We start from the raw sequence: 21,084 nt of genomic DNA, 5'->3' as shown, positions 1-21,084 counted from the left end.
AAAAAGAGGTATTTGACTTAGAATTGTAAGTCATTGGAATGGAACGTCATCAAAACGGAACCCCATTGTAAAGTCAGGGACTACCCATAATCTTTCTAAAATTAGTGTCTTCATCTGTGAAATGGAGACAATAATGCATATTCCCAAGAGCTATTGTAAGGATCAATGGCACTGGGTTTTTTGTTTTTTTTTATTGTAAGGATCAAATTAGATAATATATGTAAAAACATTTATTACTGTGCCTGGCACACAGAACTGCTCAAAAAAAAAGTTAGCTATTATTGCCGTTATTAAAAATGCTAGCACAATGCCTGGGAAATAGTAAATGTACAATAAATTGTAGCCCTTGCTGATTATTGTACTTGTTGTTATTACCCATAATGCAAGGTAATGCTAATGTTAATACATTCATAATGTCAAATCTCTGGAAGTGTTCTGTGCCCCAGCAGGTTACATACATTTAAGGGAAGCTTGAGCACAAGAGTTCAAAATTTCAGCCTCCGTGCTCAGGGCGAAATTATTCTAAGCATTTGTAAGCTGTCGGTTAAACAGCATTTCCCTCCTTAGCCCCATATACTGACCTTATGTGCCTTCAGTTTAATGAGATTCGTGCTCTTTGCATCTGAATAGAAGAAATCAATTATACTGAATCAGAAAGAGGTGCTTATCAAAGAGATATTTTGGGAACAGTGTGTGTGAACAATTATCTTTAAAAGTCACAAAGGATGACAGCCTTGTCTTTGTTTTTAAATGAAAGAGCTAAAACACAGGCTGTCAGAGTAATGCCATGAGTATTGTGGCCCCAAGATGAACTAATATAGATGCCTCTTTGCCAGACTAACAATCACGAAAAGAGTCAGGTAGTTTCTCTTCAAGTTACATGATGCTTGTTGAGCTAGTCCTTTTGGGGGTGTCATTCAGAAAGGATAAAGGAAAGATCCCAAATTCCCCCAGCATCAAAGATATATTGTTGCCAGTGCAAGTCGAAGCAGTATTGCCTCGTGAACTAGTGAAATTTCTTGGAGAGGAAACTTGACTAATGCAGCTAAATGTGGTGTGTTCCAGACTTAGATTAACCCATTGCTATTGGGTGGATTCCGACTCATAGCAACCCTATAGAGCAGAGCAGAACTGCCCCCATAGGGTTTCCAAGACTGTAAATCTTTAGGGAAGCAGACCGTTACATCTTTCTCCTGCAGAGCGCTGGCAGGTTCGAACTGCTTACCTTTCGGTTAACAGCCAAACTCTTTAGCCAAAGGACCCCTTAGACTTAGATTAAACCCAACCCATTGCCGTCAAGTCAATTCCGACTCATGGTGACCCTATATATTACAGAGTAGAACTGCTCCACTGGGTTTTTTTGGCTGTAATCTTTACAGAAGCAGATCACCAGGCCTTTCTTCCATGGCACTGCTGAATGATTTTGAACTGCCAACCTTTAGGTTAGTAGTTGAGTGCAAACCTTCTAAGACTTAGCATAGAGCTTCTGTAAATTGGGATTTCGAATATGACAAAAAACATTAAAGCCTTGAACACCATGCCTAATAAAAACGATAACTTTGCCTCTCCTTACGTGACAAAACCTGATATTCTCCATAATATATTCATCTTCCCAAAGAGTATCTCCAAATTAACAAAGCACTGTTAATTTTAATTAACATAATTTAATAAATGTCATTCAAATGTTTAACAAAGAATTGGCAGAAAAGAATAAAGGGGTTGTCATAAATCTGTCAAGTTATGGTAGAGTGTTACAACTTCAAAAAGGCTGGGGAATCACCCAAAAGGTACAGAGAGGATTCTTATCAGTGGGGATGAGCAGACAATCTAAGAGCAAAAATTCTGCAAGAAATTAGCGCATTTTCATCAGTTTTTTTTTTTCCTTGTAAGCACTTACACTGCTAAAAAACCTCCTACCTCCTAAATGATTTGGTAGTCTCAGAAAATGTAATAAACTGTCGTTTTTAGATAAATTTAATATCGAGCTCCTCTGCATTTAATAATATTACCTCATGATTTGCATGTTTGTCTTGCCAGTGGAGTGTAATTTTATCTCACTGTCATGGGTCTCTAATTGGGTTTACCACTGTTGTGAAGAGATTTAAAAAGGCTGTTTTTTATTTTTATTGCCTTAGTGAATATCTGCCTGGCCATATGTACAGACCAAGAGTTGTAGTAATAGGTATTCTTTGTTGCAACATCTTTGTATCATTTATATTTATCTACTGTTTCTCTCTGTTTTGTTTTGTTTTTGCTGAAAGTTCTTGTTTTTTTTTTCTGTTTTATATAACTAAATGCACATCTAAAAGCTGCCACTACACAAAGTATACTTACATTCTAATTTCGTGTTGACTGCACCCAAACATTTTTAGTCTCCCTACATTTATATCTACATAGCACATAGCAATATATTTACATAAAATTTAGTGTTTACAGAACACTTCACATTTGTTGTATGATTTGGTCCTTACAACTCTGAGGAGGAGATGGGTGGGTTTTGCCAATCTGAATTCACAGAGGGGAGGGTGTGGAAGGTCAGGAAGCTGTGTGACTGGCTGGCTCATTAAAGGTAGCAGCTGGGGTAGAGTCACGCCTTCCAAGTCTCGGCCTAGGACTCTTTCTGCTCTGCTACACAGCCTCCTACAGAAGCAGAAGGACGCGGCAGTTTGGGACTGAGACCTCGTGGATGCTGCCTGGATGTGCCCCCGTCCTTCCCTTCTCCCTATGCCGACCTAGAGAGGATGAGATCTAGATCTAGACTTCTGTCCAAAACCAAAACCGAACCTATTGCCATCGAGTCAGCTCTGACTCATAGCGACTCTATAGGACAGAGTAGAACTGCTCCACAGGGTCTCCAGGGAGCAGCTGGTAGATTCAAAATGTTGACCTTTTGGTTAGCAGCAAAAAGAACCTCAGCTTTTGACGGAATCTCAATCTCTCTCAATCACCCTCTCTTTCTTTTTATCTCTAACTCTGTGTCTGTCTCTGTGTGGCTAATGCCTTCTCATTCTTGAAGGCGTGCTATGGATTCAGTTGTTTTCCCCTCCCAAAAAAAAAATGTGTTGGAATCCTAACCCCTGTACCTGTGGAGGAGCTCTGGTTGCGCAGTGGTTACGAGCCTGGCTGTTAATCAAAATGTCAGCAGTTCAAATCTACCAGGCACTCTTTGGAAACCCTATGGGGCTGGTCTACGCTGTCGCTATGCTATGAGTCAGAATTGACTCCACCACAATTGGTTTGGTTTTGGTATACCTGTGGAGGTAATACTACTTGGAATAGAATTTTCTTTGTTAAGTTAATGAGGCCATATCAGTGTAAGGTGGGTCTTAAACCTAATGACTTTTGAGACATAAAAAAAAAAAAAAGGCAGATTAGACACGGACTAGCAAGGAAGCACAAATGGAGGAAAGATGGATGCCACTTGGAGCTCACCAAGGAGCTGAGGGACACCAGGCTAGAGAAGCTGAAACAAGGCTTTTTTCCCAGAGTGGACAGAGAGCCTTCCCCTAGAGCCAGTGCCCTGAGTTTGGACTTATAAACTGAGAGAAAGTAAATCTCTGTTCTTTAAAGCCACCCACCTGTGGCATTTCTGTTGCAGCAGCACTAGATAACTAAGACAGCTCTGTTCAGACGTCACCTCTTCCAGGAAGCCTCTGAGGACTGGATTAGGTGCTGTGATACCCGTCCGACAGAATACTTCCCTCCTTAGGTTAAAATGATTTACTTTTGCATCTGCTTCATTGTAAACAAAGACTGTCATCTCTTTCTCCACTCCCAATGCACACACTCACCCCCTCTGCTCCTGCTCCACTGTCCTCCTTGCTGTTCCCTGAGCCTGCCAGGCCTACTCCCTCCCGGCCATTGGGCTGGCTATGCCTCTGTCTGGAAGGCTCTCCCCCAGATATCATCATATGGCTCACCCCATGTGTATGTTGGAACTGTGCTCCATAGGGTTTTAGTGACTGACTTTTCAGAAGTAGATCCCAGGCTTTTTTCCAAGGCACTTCTGGATAGACTTGAACCTCCAATCTTTCAGGTAGCAGCCTTGCATGTTTTGTACCACCCAGGGACATAATGAATTATAGATGACAATATACTGATTTAAGCCAAAGTTTTTTGTTGTTGTTGTTGTTGTTGTTTTACAAAAACCCACAAATTACTCTGGCTGCCTTCACATGCTGCTGGTTAACCATTTGGTCTGTAAAACAGAAAACAGCATGTCCAAACAAGTGTTAAATAAAGTATTTCTCAGATGGCTTAGTCTTCCTTGAAGGTACTACCTTACCCAGTGGCATAAGTCAATCTTTTTTTTTTTTTTTTCTCATCATATTTTAAGACCATATAATCAGACCAGATTAATGATGCCTTTATTCTCCCCAAAACTGGCAAATCCATTGTGGAATTCATTTCTTTAGCATTTGTTATCAAAAGCTTTAAAAATGGCACTGGTTTATGCATACTGAGAAAAATGAGAGCATAGCTCTTAAAGATCTCTTTATTGCCCACTAATGATATCAGTTTTGTTATTCAATAAATATTTGTTTAGCACCTGCTATGTTTGAGGAAGGACCCCTGGTGGCACAGTGGTTAAGCACTCAGCTGCTAACTGAAAGGTCGGAAGTTCAAATCCACCAGCCACTCTGCAGGAGATAGATGTGGCAGTCTGTTTCCATAAAGATTACAGCCTTGGAAATCCTATGGAGCAGTTCTACTCTGTCCCATAGGGTTGCTGTGAGTCAGAATTGACTCGGCAGTAACAGGTTTTTATGTTCCAGGCAGTGTTAGATGTTATAGATTCAGAAATGAGCAAAACAAATATTATCACTGTCCTTATGTAGCTTCCAGTCTGGAGGACAGACAGATCACTGAGAAATATTGTAGGACCAGAGTGGTCTCCAAGGTAACCTTGGGAAATTCCTCCAGAGATGTAATGTTGTTACATCAGATAGCGTACAACCTACTGGGACTAATTCTGTTTGCTCAGTGCTGCAGCTCTGTGGACAGAAAAGGGCACACTGGGTATCATTAGGTTGCAATGCTAACCGTAACAATACTCTAATCCATAAATACAGGTCTCCCATGCCTGAGAAAGGTCATTCATTTGTTCATCCTGTCATTCTTTCAACAAATAGCTATTAAGCACCTATCACCATGAATAAGACAGAGGAGGTCCCTGCCCTGGTGTTGCTAGAGCTGGGAGCAGCAAGGCATCAGCAGCCCTTCACCCAGCACACAGCTGCCTTATTGTTGCATTCTCGAGTGGGCAAAACTCATCATTGCCCGGCAGCTGGAGGCCACACTGCAGCATCCATCTAGTCTGTCGACATGGACTGCAGAATGTAACTCCATCTAGTCTGTCGACGCGCACTACAGAATGTAAAGTTGCGGGAGCTGCCACCTTCTGAAGGATGAAAATTAAACAACACTTCTTACTCCTGTCATTCTCTGTTTCTAGGCTTAGAAGAAAGGGGAGAAGAATTTGCTAGCATGCTTACAGACCTTCTCTTTGAAATACATGTTGCAGCCACACCTGACAAACTCAATAAGGTCAGCACCATCTGATTCTAAACTTTTGCTTTAAAAAAAAAAAAAAAAGTTTTCAGTTATAAAAGTCCAGAGAGCCATCTGAAATGGAAAAACCCCAGAACCCCATATGGCACAGTGAAGGAAGTTTACGGTTGGCAAGACTTGAAGCCACACAGTGAAATGTGATGGTGGAGAAGGTGCTACATTGTGTCATGAGGTCTGCATTTTAGTTGCAACTTGACTACTAATTACCTTGTGACCTCGAACGAATCACTTGCCTTCTCTGGGCAAAATAGGATTTTATGTTAGACCAGTGGTTATATTCAGGATGGGGGAGGGGAGAGGACGGCATAATCACCCGAAGAGCTTTTTCAAATCCTCCCCCCTTTAAAGTGACATGCCAGAATCTGGGAGAAGGCGAGGCACATCAGCCAGGAAACCTACGTGTCTCCTCTAACCTGAAACGCTGGTGCTGCTTCATGTCAAAGAACGTTCTCGCGTAATAGTCTGGGTTCTTCTTTAATACTGCAGTATGTCTTGCAAGCAGTACAGGGTCTTGCTGTAGCGTTTCTTAGTGAGAACACTGATTCCTAATTGCTTAAAACTGTGTTTTTGTTTTCTTTGTGGGCTTTTTTTCCCCCCTCTTTTTAGGCAGTGGTTTACACAGGCACTCACTAATCAAGGTGGGTGAGGAGAGGGCAGAATGAGGCAGTGAGGTGAAGAGATGAGTAATTTCTTTATCTCCAGTAGGGGTCACGGATTCTGGCAAGTCGGTGACTCAAACACAGTGGGAAATTGCCTCATTCATCTCCGTACGGAGTCTGCCACTGCTTGGACGGTGTGTGTGGTGGCTTCAAGACTTCACTGCTTTATTTATGTAGTTAGGGTAAACCTTTGCCCCTCAAAGAGGACACATCAAGGGCCTCCCTTCCTGCAGACAGATCTGGAGAGTTTTGTAGGGTTTTCTCCCCCGAAACCTTCTTGCTGTTAATTTTGCCATTCTGCACTCTGACATCTTAAACTTTGCTTTAAAATGAGTATTGAGTTTAGCATAAGCTCAGAAACAGCTGTCCCTTAAGCAAACAGCTTCAACTGTAATGATAAACTCTGGGCAAGTCTGTACTTTTTAAATTCAGGGACTAAGAGATGGGGGATGTGGTTTCTGCTTATACAATTTAGCTATAATCTTTACGGCCACAGGTTGCTTAAACTGTGCACATAGATTCATATAAAATTAAGCTAGTCACAGAGCAGCCCAGGCTCTTTGCAACAGCTCTTCTCTTCTCCTCCCTTGAGGTTGGAAGACCTGCCATAAATACGAGAACAGCCAAGCCATCCTTCATCTTCCCAGCGTGATGCATTATTAGGTTCATGAAACATTAAGAGCTTCATGAGACACAGCAGATGAGGAAATTTGCTTTAACAATGGCCAACGCTAAAATTCCTAACCTATATTTAAAAAGTACTGTTATTCTTTTATAGTTGGTCCTGAAAAGTGAAAAATATACTATAGATCTTTCTTCCAGTGTGGCTGTCATTTTTATTCTTATCAGAATATCATTTTAATATGCTTTTTAGAAAGTCCTCAGGCCCCGCAGTGGTTTTCTCCATACTTTCCTTCTATTTTGTCCCTTTTCTTACTTTATTTAAAACAAAAAAAAAAGAAGTTGCCAGAGAGTTGATTCTGACTCATGATGACCCCATTAGTTACAAAGTAGAATTGCTCCAGAGGGTTTTCTTGGCCATAATCTTTATGGAAGCAGATCACCAGGACTTTCTTGCACAGCCCTGGTGGGTGGGTTGGAACCAGCAACCTTTCAGCTTAGTAGTCAAGTGCAAATCATTTGCACCATGTGGGGTCCTTACAGGGCTTCTTTTAAGGAGGTTCAGAAATTGCCCCCACCATTCTAGGAACCTACAGAGAACCACCATTGAAGGTTTAGGGCAGCTTAATTGAGTCTTGGGGTTGAAATTACTTAGTCTCCATATTTTTACAGTAAATGTATTGCTTTGATTGGCCTGTGGTTTCCAGGCTATGAAAAAAGCTTATGACTGGGTGGAAGAAGATCAAACCATGGTGTCAGTAGATATGGCAAAAGAGCCAGAGGAGGGAACCAAGGAAGAAGAAAAGGAAGAGAAGGCTGAAAACCCTGAAGAAGACACAAAGGAAGAAAGGAAAATGAAGACAGTAGAGGTAAATTAAATTTAGATTGTCCACCTGTAGGCCAGTAATGTTAATTTTATTAACACCCTAATTTTCAAAGAGAGGCCATTTTGTTTTTATTTTTACTCCATTCCCTATTATAGAAGTATGAGTGGTCACGTAATAAACACGAAAATTTCTTCATCAAGACAGTCCATGGATTAGCATAGAATCTGTAGCATTTCTCCATAGCTTTACGATTATAATTTAAAGGAAAAAAAAAATCTTTAAGAACATAGATGATTTATCTTCAGGGTAAGTTCCATCTTCTATGCAAATTTGTTACTATAAAATATCTTTATGCCCTATAACTAATGAGATAATTGAAGCATTTTTTAAAATTTTTCATTCCCGTAGCTTTTATTCTGTAGTTTAATAAATTTATATGTGCATAATTTATATCCTGCCTGTATTCAAAAAAGGAGTTTGCAATAACTTCATCTTACATTGAATTTTAATTTTAGAGAAAGTAACTTGTTAAATTAGATCACTCTAAGAAAAAGTTTCTGTTGAGGTCTGCTCAACTCAGCATCTCTTCCACATGCGTGTGTGAACGCCTGCCTGCTGGGGGCCCATCATTGCTCCAGGTTCTGGGGGAGGCAGCTGTGAACAAGGCTCATGACATACCTGGGGCCCTGATGGGGCTTCCATTCAATGGCACCGTTTCCACTTAGAAAGTCTTAGACACTCCCATAATCTTCGGGTAAACTTTTTCATGTCACATTTTTTTTTTTTTTCAAGAATTACGTCATTTTTTAATGTCACAGCATTTTCCAAAAAAAGCATCTGCCTAGTGGGTCATTTTCGCACTTGTATTTCTTCATTTTAGGAAGTGTACATGCTGTGCATTGAAAGTCTGGCAGAAGTCACAGCGCGCTGTATCGAGCAGCTTCATAAAGTAGCAGAATTAATTCTTCACGGACAAGAAGAGGAAAAACCAGCTCAGGACCAAGCAAAAGTCCTGATAAAGTAAATGTTACTTCCAGCTCTTACTTTTCCAGTTTTATATATATATGCCATTTGAATCTATCTGTATATTTTTTTCTACACACATACACACACAAACACACACAAGATTCGAGTTTCAACTCAACCAGTTCCGTCATTATACGGTCATTTTAAGAGATAAGGACTTTCTTAAGAAATACGTTATGTTAGCAAAAAGAAGAATTAACTGCTTCTTAACTTCTTCCAGGAATTGTTTACGAACAGATTTGAAGTAAGACACAGTACAGTGTACTTAACATAGTGCCTCACTGAACATTCACTTTTATTTAAAAAAATGACAGAGTTGGAGGAAAGCCACCTGGCAAGAGTTTATGCACCTATACGAGTAGAGCTCAAGCCTTGTATTCATCCTGCATACGATTTCAATTCCAAAAACAGAGATCAGGCGAGTTAGATGATTCTTTTTTACTTAAACCGGAAGAGAAACCAGGATTAGATTAAGCTGTGATTGTGAATCATTGAAGATCATTGAAAACTGTCCGGTTGCACATTTCTGTAGAGCACCTTTGAACTCCTGTACCGTTCTTTTAACTGTAAGCCCATGTTAATATCGGTAATTGTCATACCAGTTAATTTATTTTACTTTGTTGAAAACCCCAAAATACCTGTTTTGTTTTGTTTTTTCTTATTTCAGATTAACTACTGCAATGTGCAGTGAAGTGGCCTCTTTATCAAAGAAGTTTACAAATTCTTTAACTGCTCTTGGGGTAAGATTATAATATTGACTCTTTTTTTTTTTTTTTCACCTTTTTTTAAGGGATGTAGATCTCTGAGGGGCTGTGAGGAGAAGTAGAGGAATCAATGCCTTCTTTCATGGCTCCATAAAATGGAAGCTCTGCTGTGATGTTTACTAAAACCAGGCTGAGTGCCTTCTCTAATGACAGGCAGCTTATGGCTCCATCAGACTGGGCTCTAGCCCTGGGTCTGTCTCTCAGAGACAGGAGAGGTTGGGTGAGTTTTCAAACCTCTCTGGGTTTCATTTTCTTTATTTGGGGGAAAAACAAGTGCCAAGTGAAGGTTCTATTTTTTTCAATATCTAATTACTTTAGAATATTCTCATTCACTATTGCCCCCAGAGCCTATTTTATAAGCCACACAAGATAACAAGTTTCTTTGCTTAATTGTCATATCTCAACTTTAACCAAAAGAGAACATTTTACCAATTGGCATAAGTGTTTCTTTTCTCAAGGTAACAACTCTGAAAGGTTCAGCGTTCATTTGGAAGTGTGGCTTCTGGTTATTTTCTTTAGAAATCAGTCACATTATATAATTCCATCTTAGTGGAGTCAGAGAAGACAAGTGGAAAATGTTTCCTTTTAGCCTTTCTACCTTTTTTTAAAGGCCCTGCTGCAGAGTGATGACTCTTTCCATAAAATAAAGCAGGTTTTACTTAGGCTGGGTTTTTGTTTAATTTTGGTTGCAAGTAACAGAAACAAGCTCTAAATTATTTAGACAGACAGGGAGCTTTATTAAAGGCAGAGGAGAGTCCCAGAGAATGCTAACCCACTGGGGTTCAGAAAGGAGCAACGTATGCAGTTCTGGGAACCCAGCCCCAGAGATCATGGGCCCTCTCTCTAAAGTACTGCTATCGATGTGACTCAACTGCATCAATCCCCAGACCCTATATCTCTCCACTGAAAATTCTGGGTCCCTGGATGAGAAAGTTTGCATGGCTCATCAGCGTGGGGCAGGTGTCTACCTGGATAATGACTAAAGGCAGGGTCACATTATGCAGACCTGGTTGCCAGGGTGCACCCCCCTCTCAAGGCCAAAGGTAGTTCTCAAAAAAGTAGGAAATGATTGTGAACCTAGCTGTCACCCCAAGAGATGCCTGTCTCTTACACATCTCTAAATGACCCGATTAATGAAGGGTGAACGATACACCACCTATTCATTCTGCTGTGAAGGAACCTGGTTTGCTTCGCCTATTTTGTAAAACAGCAATGTTTATACCTGCTTGTTGATAAGACGTTCAATAAAATCCATTTGTGTGCTCAGTGTTGTCTAGGCTAACTGAAACCCATGGACTTTGGTGGAGATGCAAGGTTGGCAGGGAGGTAAGAAGTCTTAATCAGGATGGAGTGGCCTCATTGGCTTGGGTTCCCGAGGCTCTACTGTACCTTCTCCTCACTCTTTCCACATTCACTAAGTGAGGAAATCGAGGCCCAGAGGCCTTCTTAGCTGATTCATCCAGGCCCCTCCATTGACCTCCTATTAATCCCCAGTTCGCTACCCATCGGACTCATCAGACAAATAACCAACTCTCTGGTTCTTTAGGGTTGTCTAGTAATGAAGGTGTATATGTTTTATGTGATTCACATTAAACATTAATTTATCTACATTAGTGAGTAATTGTCATAGTTTCCTCGTGCTGCTGAGACAGAAATACCACAAGTGGGCAGCTTTAAAGAAGAGAAACTGATTTTCTTACAGATGACGAGGCTAAAAGTCTGAATTCAGGCACCAGCTCTATGGGAAGGCTCTCTCTGTTAGCTCTGGGGGAAGGTCCTTGTCTCTTTCAGCTTCTATAGCCACTGATCCTCGTTTCCTTGGTGATCTTCACATGGCATCTGTCTTGCCCATTTGTGCTTTCTTATCTCTGTGTCTCTGCTGCTCCTCGTAACTCAGAAGTGACTAGGGTTAGGACACGCCCTACAGTGGTATGACCTCATTAATGTAACACAGAAAACCCTCTACCCAAATAAAATTACATCCAAATGTATAGGGGTTATTAGGATTCTAACACATATTTTGGGGGCTCTGGTGGTCCAGTGGTTAAGAGTTTGCCTAACACATATTTTCTTTTTGGGGTGGGGAGGGGGAGCACAATCCAATCCATAACAGTAATATTCATGGTGTTACTTTTCATTCCTTTTAATGCATCATGTTCCAACATGGTGCTTTTCAAGCCTTAATGTGCAAGTGATCCACCTGTATGTTGTTATTTGCTGTCAAGTTGGCTCCAATTCATAGAGACGTTACATGTAACAAAACAAAACATTGCCCAGTCTTGTGCCATCTTCGTGATTGCCCTGGTCACCTGGAGATCTTGCTAAAATGCAGATTCTGATTCAGCAGGCCTGGGGTGAGAACTAAGATTTTGCTCCCAGGTGACGTCAGTGTTCCTGATGCACGCTCTCAGGAGCAAGGCTCATGTAGATGGTGTGTCTTTGAGTTTATGCGCATGTATATACACACGTGTACACGTGCTTGAGCACTCCAACTCAGGAGCACACAAGTTGTCATTTTGGAGACCGAAAAATCTAAGTCTAGGATAGAGTTTATTAAGAAGTACCGTCTCACCACGACAGTATCCTTGATCTCGTGCTATGATGAATCATTTACATCAAGTCTGTTCCCTCAAACAGCCATTATTCATAACTTGACGTTAATGAGTGTATATTGCTCTCCAGACTACATTTAAATTGCTTGCACATCTCATTGATTCTGAAAACCAATGTCATTTTATTGCCCTCATTTTGATTATATTTTAGGCATTTGTTGATAATCAAATAAACATAAAAGCAAATACCGTAATGGATTTTCTGGTTACTTACTAAAATGACTGGATTTTTAAAGAGTTTTTTCCCAAGACTCCATTGTGGTTGTCCTAGTAAGACATTACTTCACCCTCAGGAGAGCAATGTCAGTAAAAGCAGGCTGTTCTGCAAAGATCTATTTAATTGATATACTTTTGTTTACCATAAATTCTTCTAGGTACAGTAAGGCAACCCAACCTATTAAGATTGCTCTCTCTCTCCCCAGTCCTTTTAATGATTGATAGTCTAAGAGTAGATTGAACATTTTATGTGGAGAAGACTATTGATTGCTAGACCAATAGCAAAAATAAAACCTCTGAAAGCCAGAATCTGTGTAAGGCAGAAACCTATCAGAGAGGGAAAACTCAAATATTTTCCCCTAAAACTAGCAATAGAAAAGTGGTAAGACTACACCCTGTCAAAGGCGGAAATCTCGCAAGACCCAGCCCAGAAAAACAAGGCAGTCCTGTGAAGTTCCAACTCGCACAAGTTTCGCTGTAGCTGTAACGATAGTAACACTAGCTGTCACTTTTTGAGCCCCTACTTCATACCAGGCTCTGTACTCTGTGATTTATATATATATTTGTGTTTGTCAGACTGGGATCTACAAAACATTTAATTTTGCTGGTAATCTGGAAAACATAACCAAGTGCTTATATGTGCATTTAAAAGAAAAAAATTACAGACTAAGACTGAGACTAGGGTAAGGCAAGTGGGGGACTTGCCTCAGGAGCACCAAAAAAAAAAAAAAAACTCAGCAATCAAGATAGATAACATTTTAATGCAGTATTTCAAAAATTCAAAATGAATGCAGAAAAAAAAATCTTTGATAAAATGGCAAATTTTAACTAAGGACAGAATCCAACCCTGCACTTACATAACTCAGCCTCACTTCCCTTACCCTAATTCAGGACCTGGTGCCTACTTTCAAGGTTCAAAAGATCTGAACTTAAGTTTCTAGCTGTGTGACCTTAAACCAGTTACTCAACCTTCGTGACCCCTATTTTATCGTCTTTAAATTGGGGGTTATAATGGTATTGACTTCGTGCAGAAATCCTAGGATTTCTGTAGAAATTGAGTGAAACCACATACCTAAAGGAAGCACCAAAAACAGCCCGGTCTACAGTAAGCAGACCAGTTTCTCCTCTCCTTCCTCTACACAAGATTCCTCAACAAAGCAAGTGTATTACATTTTACGTGGCAACCCTTGTAGTATGAACGCCTAATCTATCAACTTCATATTTTTGATTCCACAGAGCAACAAGAAGGCTGAGGCCCTTAACCCCATGATCAATAGCGTATTGTTAGAGGTAAGTGGCCCCCAGAGAGAAAGTGCTCCTAAATCAAAGCAAATGCTAGAGCTGCATTTTCTTGTCTTTCTCCCAGGCAGCAAATGTTATTGCAATTCTAAATCTTATCATCAACAGTCTCTTCTGAGTACATTTGTGCAGCTCAACCAGCTGTAAACCCGCCAATGAAGCAACAATACCTAATTTTCAAGAAATCCTGGTTATAAAGAGAAACGCTAAGTTTGCAAGTTATTTCTGTCACCATTTCCTGTGGTAGAAACAGATCTCTGTGGCCAAATTTGACACCAGATTTAACACTGTGAGCATTGGCTGCGATGAGGGGTTATTGCTGGATGGTGATTTTATGTAAAAATGGGCACTCCCATCCATTGACAATAACCTTTGATACTATGCCACCTGGTGCTTAAAAAGAAAATTTTTTTTTTTGTTTTTAAGCACCAGGTGGCATAGTGGTTAAGAGCTACAGCCACTAACCAAAGGGTCAGCAGTTTGAATCCAGGCTTTCCTTGGAAACCGTGTGGGGCAGTTCTACTCTGTCCTATAGGATCGCTATGAGTCAGAATTGACTTGACGGCAATGGGCTTGGTTTTGGTTTTTTTTAAGTACCAGATGGCATAATGGTTAAGAGCTCCGCTGCTAACCAAACAGTCGCAGTTCAAATCCACCAGCCCCTCTTTGGAAACCCTATGGGGTAATTCTGCTCTGTCCTGTAGGGTTGCTATAAGTCGGAACTGATTCCACAGCAACCAACAACAACAAGCACCAGACAAGGAGCCCTGATGGAGCAACGGTTAAGTACTCAGTGGCTGACAGAAAAGTTGGTGGTTCGAACCCACCCAGTGACTCCATGGGAGAAAGATCTGGTGATCTGCTTTCACAAAGATTGCAGCCTAGAAAAACCTGTGGGACAGTTCTACTCTGTCAAATAGAATCACTATGAGTCAAAAATCGACTCAACAACACCTAACAACAACAAAACACCAACAAAAAACCAAACCAAACCCTTTGCCATCAAGTCGATTTCAACTCATAGTGACTGTGTAGGACAGAGTAGAACTGCCCCTAGGGTTTCCAAGGAGTGGCTGGTAGATTCGAACTGCCGGCCTTTTGGTTAACAGCTGAACTCTTAACCACTGCGCCACCAGGGCTCCAACAAAATACCAGACTGGCAAAAATGATAAAAATATTAGCCTCTGCTTGTTAAGTGACCAGATGGATACACATCCTCTGTGACCACACACTCCATGACTTGCCAGGACTTTGTAGCATCAGCTGAATGAGTATGAAACTCCCCCATCCACCGTGCCTTCAACAGAAGCAGCGATGTACGACAGAAGAAAAGAGCCAGGAGTCCTCATTCTTGAGTCATGGGCACTGTGTTCTACCTGTGGTAGGTGGAGAAAAATCTTCCATTAGGGGCCAAACTATGAGAAATTGGCACATCGGTAAACACAAGGCACCTAGCTAAAGCCACAAGGTGTTAACAAGCCGGATTTGACCCTAGTTGTCTAACCAAACCAAACCCATTTCCATCAAGTTGATTCCAACTCATAGTGACCCTATAGGACAGAGTAGAACTGCCCCACAGGGTTTCCAAGGAGTGGTTGGTGGATTTGACTGCTGACCTTTTGATTAGCAGCCAAACTTTTAACCACTACGCCACCAGGATTTCCAGTGACCCTATAGGACAGAGTAAAACTGCTCCATAGAGTTTCCAAAAAGTGGGTGGTAGATTCGAACTAATGGCTTTTTGGTTAGCAGCGTGAGCTCTTAACCACTGTGCCTCTAGGACTCCCTAGTTGTCTAAAGTAGCTGTGAATTGCAAAAACTGGAAATTACAAAACTTCCAATCTGGAGGGCTTCCTGTAGGAGTCCCTGGGTGGCACGAATGGTTAAGCGCTTGGCTGCTAACCAAAAGGTTGGCAATTTGAATCTACCCACAGGTGCCTTGGAAGAAAGGCCTGGTGATCTGCTTCCAAAAAGTCATAGCCATTAGAAACCCTATGGAGCACAGTTCTCTGAAACAAATGGGATTGCCATGAGTAGGAATTGATTGACAACAACTGATTTGGTTTTGAAATCCCTGGGTGGTATAAATGGTTAAGCAGTTGGCTACTAATTGAAAGTTTAGAAGTTTGAATCTACCCAGAGGCACCTTGGAAGAAAGGCCTGGCAATCTGCTTCCAAAAAATCAGCCATTGATCTGGGAAAAGGATAGGTAGGATTGGGCATATTGGGTGACAAGTATAAGTACATCAGTCTACCCTAAACGTCCGTGGAAATGACTTGCCTCATTTGGAATGAATGAATTCTGTTAATATAGATAATTAAGATCTGGATCAGCCCCATCCAAAGGAATGTGTTTACATTTGCTTTAAACACCAATGTGACCAGGAACATATAATCAAATATTGTGAGGTTTGAGAAAAAGGAAAATTATCACATTGGAAGAATTGTTAAGATCAAACCCATTCTTTCCCTCTCACCAGGGCTGTAATAGCACGACGTACATACAGGACGCCTTCCAGCTGCTGCTGCCCATTCTGCAGGTTTCCCATATCCAGACCAGCTGTTTGAAATCACAGCCGTGACCATGCCTGACCCCATCTGGTTAAAGGAAATGGAGGCCATGTAGCTTCAATGTATGCCGTTTGAGGGGAGGTTTATTAAGCGTCTGGCTAGAGGCCCGTTTGAGGACACTTCAAGCAATTTTGCACGGACAGTATTGAGAATAAGTTTAAAGAGAGTTATCATTTCTCTTAATGTATATGGTTTTTTTTTTAACCAATAATTGTGTTTTCTTTATGTTAATTTAAACTTACACAGCTTGTATTGAGTATTTCCTTTAATCTGCAATTCACTGACAAATATTAATTTCCATTTTTCTGGCAAAGCATGGTATGTTTAGAAATTCTTGGGTAGATCTTAGATTTTTTTTTTTTAATCTTTAGATTTCCCATTGTTATTGTATTATTTTAAATCAGTTCTTATATTGAACTTTGTTTTGTTACATAAATGTCAGGGCAAAGATAACACTACTTAGAGATTTTACCTATTACGGTAAAAGAGGAACATAGCCTTTATGGTCATAGACTCTTTATAGTCGTTCATTCTCTCAACAAGCATTTATTGAGCACCTACTGTGTCCTTACCATACAGGAGTGTGATCACCTAGTACAGCCAGATATTCTGAAAGAAAGTGTATAGTAATTCTTAAAATGTCTAAAAATAGCAATAAATTTTCTAAACCTTGAAAACTTTGAAGAGCAAGGTAAAGTAGTGGTTTTTAATGTTCTATCCTTCAATTTATTTTATTTTTCTGCATTTCTTTAATTTTTTTTATCCCAAACTTTATACATGGGGTAAATATATATATATATATATATTTAATGTTAGAGTATTTTAAAATTGATTTGTTATGGTCATGAGCACATGAGGTCATAATTACACAGCTTAGAAGTATTCAAATAGAAAATTAAAGAAATTTCAACACAGCAGAATCATAGGACTGAATTTAAAAATCTGCTAACAGGCATGTTGAGTCATAAAAATAAATGGTGTTCCATTAATATACAGATCACACTTGCCAGTGGCAAATACCAGCACCGCTTCTAAAGGGCAGAAAAAATACTGATGTGTGGGGTTGACTAGCTGGCCTGTTGATCCGTGGCAGGCCGCAGCGAGGAGGGGCTTTGTCAATGGCACTTCCACCCCCCAGCTCCATGCGTTCGTTCCAGGTGGGGGTTCTGTTTCCGAGCGCTATCAAGAGCCCTGCAGGCACTGTCACAGGATGTTTGTCCAGGGACTCTCTCCAGGGCAAATGAAGCCTGTAACTTTGCAAGGCTAAGAATCTCTTATTCACATTTGCTTTTATTCCCCTGATGGAGTCCACTGCTTTTGTTCCATGCAGGCAAAGTAGAGATGTTTTAATATCATCTTACTTCTTATTAGCATTTCATTTGTCTAGTATATATGTCCTAAAACAGCTAAATAGAAAACAAAATGAACAATTCATTTACAATCTGGGGGAAAAAAAAAAAATTTCTCCGAGGAATCAATTAAAGATGTGCTTTTTTTCTATTCCCTTTTTGATTGCCTGAGATGATTCTGTTACTGAGTCTAAAAAAAAAAAAAAAAGATTAATTGATAAAAATGTTGCATTTACTCTTCATACATTTTAAGCCTTTTTATGTGTAAAACATGGGAAGGGATTTAGATTTCCAGTTTCTTCCCAGCAGATTTTTTAGCATCAGATGGATTTATAGGCGTTCACTAGAAATATAAAAAAGAAACAATTTTCAAAGGAGCTAGATTGGATTCCCAGACTTAATACACATATTTGGTACCAAGTGACTTTTTTACATTACGTTACATTTACCTATCTATTAATGATAGAATATCAAGATAGGGAGCCCTGGTGGCACAATGGTTAAGAGTTCATCTGCTAACCAAAAGGTCAGCAGTTCAAATCCACCAGCCACTCCTTGGAAACCCTATGGGGCAGTTCTGTTCTGTCCTTTGGGGTCGCTATGAGTCAGAACCAACTTGGCAGCAACAGGTTTGGGTTTTTGGGTCATCAGTGTAGGCAGATGAAGACATAACTGCAAAGTCTATGAACTGCATTTATTAAGAGAAAATAATCATTTAAAATACAGCTACCCATCAGTTATTATCTTTCAATACCGTTTTTCTCTATCACTTTTAAATAGTTGCTTCTTTTTTTTTACTTTAAACCCTGGCTAAGCATCAAATCCAGATCTGGGCAAATGTCAAGCAGTTACTGAACGAACGATTTAGCAGGTTTACATGGAAAGTTTTGTATTCCTTCAATAATCCTTTATATAAATTGGATTTATTTCACTGTATGCAATTACCCTGAACAGGCATGTCAGTTTTTTTTTTTTTCTTACTCCAAGTGCAAAATAAGTTATGGTCTAAATAACAAATGTGGGCCTGTGTTTGTGCCTTATTAAATAAAAAGTCTCAAAAGCATATTGCAAAATAAAATATGTTCAAGAAAAATTGCTCTTCCGTATTGATATATACAGATCTAAAGGGCAGAATTAAGTCCCAAATCTTGAAGCAGAGGCCTAAGCTTAAATATTCTATCCCACTGAAAACAAAGTCTCTGTTTTCTTCCGAGTCTCACTCTGGGCAGTACAACAATTTCACGGCTAAATGAATAATGAGACTAGCTGAGGCTGTGGCAGAAGTGAACTGGGATGCTGTAGCTGCCTCCTCAACACCAACTAAGGAACTGTGGACTTCAGCTGCAGAGCTGAAAGGGGATGGAAGAAGCACTAGCCTTGGGCAGGCTAAAGGAAAGTGCTAAATATAAAGTAGAGGCCTGAACCCAGAAATTTTCTTGCGCTTTTTTAGAAGCTAGCTGCCCCGAGGTGCTCGTATATCTCCGAAGACACCTGTCTCTACAGGCTGGCCATGTTGGGCCTGGGTCAGAAACAAAAGCAGACAGATTCTGATCATAGCTATCCCAGAGGTCTAGGACATATCATCTCCAGAAACAATTTAACAAAAATCTGAGATAGCATGTTATTTCTCCTTAACTTAAAAATATGTGTATATTTTTGGAGTATCTGCTGAAGAGCTGGGGTGGAACATAATACATGACATAAAATGGTATTTAATTTTATAAAAAAGCAATTTTTCTTCACAGTCAAGCTAAGTTTTTGCTGTATAAAAATTGTCCTTTGATCTTCCTCTTAAGTGTGCATTGAATTTATATATTCAAGCTCAGGCTTCAAGTTGGTTTCTTAAGTTACTGTTTGTAAAGGGTCATTAAAAGAGATCATATTGAAAATGATCTTATCCATTTTAGAGCTGCAGTTTTGCTCAGGTATTGTAGGGGATTAGAATTCAAAACGCCACAGGAATCGATTCAGACTAGCTATTCTTCGTGTAAAGAAAAAAATCATGTGGTTAACCATTTGTTTTTCTAAATATCTCGTAACTTATTGAAATTTATGTTCATTTTCTGTATGTCCACCTGTCTTAAGGTGGGTTCTCTAGAGGAGCAAAATCAGTGAAATATATATAGAGAGAGAGATTTATTTCAAGGAGGTGGCTCATTCAGCTGTGGGGGCTACCCAGTGCAAGTCCCAAATTCGTGGGTCAGGCTGAAGGCTTCTCCTGACTCACATGGTTGTAGGGGCTGACAAACCTAAAATTGGCAGGTCAGATGGCAAGCTGCTGGCTCACGTCCCAAGAACCAAAGATCAGATAATGATGAGTTGGGTGCAGGATCCAGAGCGAGAGTGACCTTTGCTAGATCATCCCTTTGTATACTGGAGGCAGGCCACAACCCCAGGGAAACGCCCCTTTCAACTGATTGGCTGCTCATAGCAGATCTCATGACGGAAGTGATTATGGAAGAGTAATCAGCCCAATTTTAGCCAAACCACTGAGAATCATAGCCTAGCTGACGTAACATTTTTAACTATCACAGTCCACCCATTTCATCTTGGCACCTGTACACATCTCCTTAAACCATATATAATCTCTAAATAAAGACAATTATAAAGTAATGCTTGCATCTAACATGATACAACTAACATGCGTAGAACCAAAAACCCACTAGCCTCATTTACATCTTATATTTTATAACTAATGGAGTAAGGGAGGGAAGAATACAAAAATATTTGAATATGAATATATATATGCACACATAGATGTTTAATAAAGCAAGGACAAAATACTCATAACAATTGCAGTCCTTCTTTCTGCAACCAATCACATGGTTGTAATTGGTATTTAGAACTACCTTCTTTTACCACTCATTCCGTATTCGCTTTGCCCTCACCAAACACCTCAGCTAGTCATGGTTCTTTTCCTGATGGAGTGACCCAAACCTGACCCAAACCTTCATTCCTGAAGGGTATGGGCCATTAGTAGTCATGTTAGAATTGGGTGGCTGTAGTTTTCCATTGACTTTAATCACAAGGCATGATAGTACATATAGTTCCTGACTTAAAACGGGGTTCTGTCTCACTGCCTTCATGGTAAGTGGGTTCTGATGTAAGTCAAATACCTCTTTTTTTTTAAGTTTTCATTACTATTGCCTTTTATTATCAGTATTATTATAAATCAGATCTTTTAACATCTGTGAGTAAACGTCAGAGAATGATAACATCAGCAAATTACATGCAGGAACATTGTATATGGTACGTGTTATGTGTTACTAACGATAAAATGTAAAAAAAAAAAAAAAAGACGGTTGTTAAGTGCAGTTTGTCATAACTCTAATATGTCATAATTTGTGGACTACCTGTACTATAAGACACCACATGGGATCTCCTGTATTCCAGACACACTCTTCTTTACCTCCATTATGAAATAAATATCAATCTGATTTCCCCTTGATAATCAGTATCAATCACACCAGCCAATACGGTAACTCCCTTCTTTGCCTGTTGATCCAGAGACATGAGTAGCCTGAAGTGGCCAGGTGGCATTCATAACTTCCAGTTCAATGGAATCAGTG

The 21,084-nt window shown here is 40.0% G+C and overlaps 1 protein-coding gene across 2 annotated transcripts in view; it reads left to right on the top strand.

Moving 5' to 3' along the window:
* FAM114A1 (family with sequence similarity 114 member A1) overlaps positions 1-19,234 on the top strand; it is an 82,270-nt gene extending 63,036 nt beyond the window's left edge. The window contains exons 10-15 of one of the 2 annotated variants that reach the window (XM_049886355.1): positions 5,456-5,547; positions 7,559-7,720; positions 8,559-8,698; positions 9,372-9,444; positions 13,533-13,586; positions 16,076-19,234. In XM_049886355.1, the coding sequence (XP_049742312.1) occupies positions 5,456-5,547; positions 7,559-7,720; positions 8,559-8,698; positions 9,372-9,444; positions 13,533-13,586; positions 16,076-16,177 (623 nt within the window). In that variant the 3' untranslated portion in view covers positions 16,178-19,234. The remainder of the gene's footprint in view (positions 1-5,455; positions 5,548-7,558; positions 7,721-8,558; positions 8,699-9,371; positions 9,445-13,532; positions 13,587-16,075) is intronic. The other variant, XM_049886356.1, reaches the window with a different exon arrangement.
* The last annotated feature ends 1,850 nt before the right edge of the window (positions 19,235-21,084 follow it).

Source organism: Elephas maximus, chromosome 5 (genome assembly GCF_024166365.1).
Source record: "Elephas maximus indicus isolate mEleMax1 chromosome 5, mEleMax1 primary haplotype, whole genome shotgun sequence".
Lineage (NCBI taxonomy): Eukaryota > Metazoa > Chordata > Mammalia > Proboscidea > Elephantidae > Elephas > Elephas maximus.
This window is presented reverse-complemented; position numbering and strand designations above follow the sequence as displayed.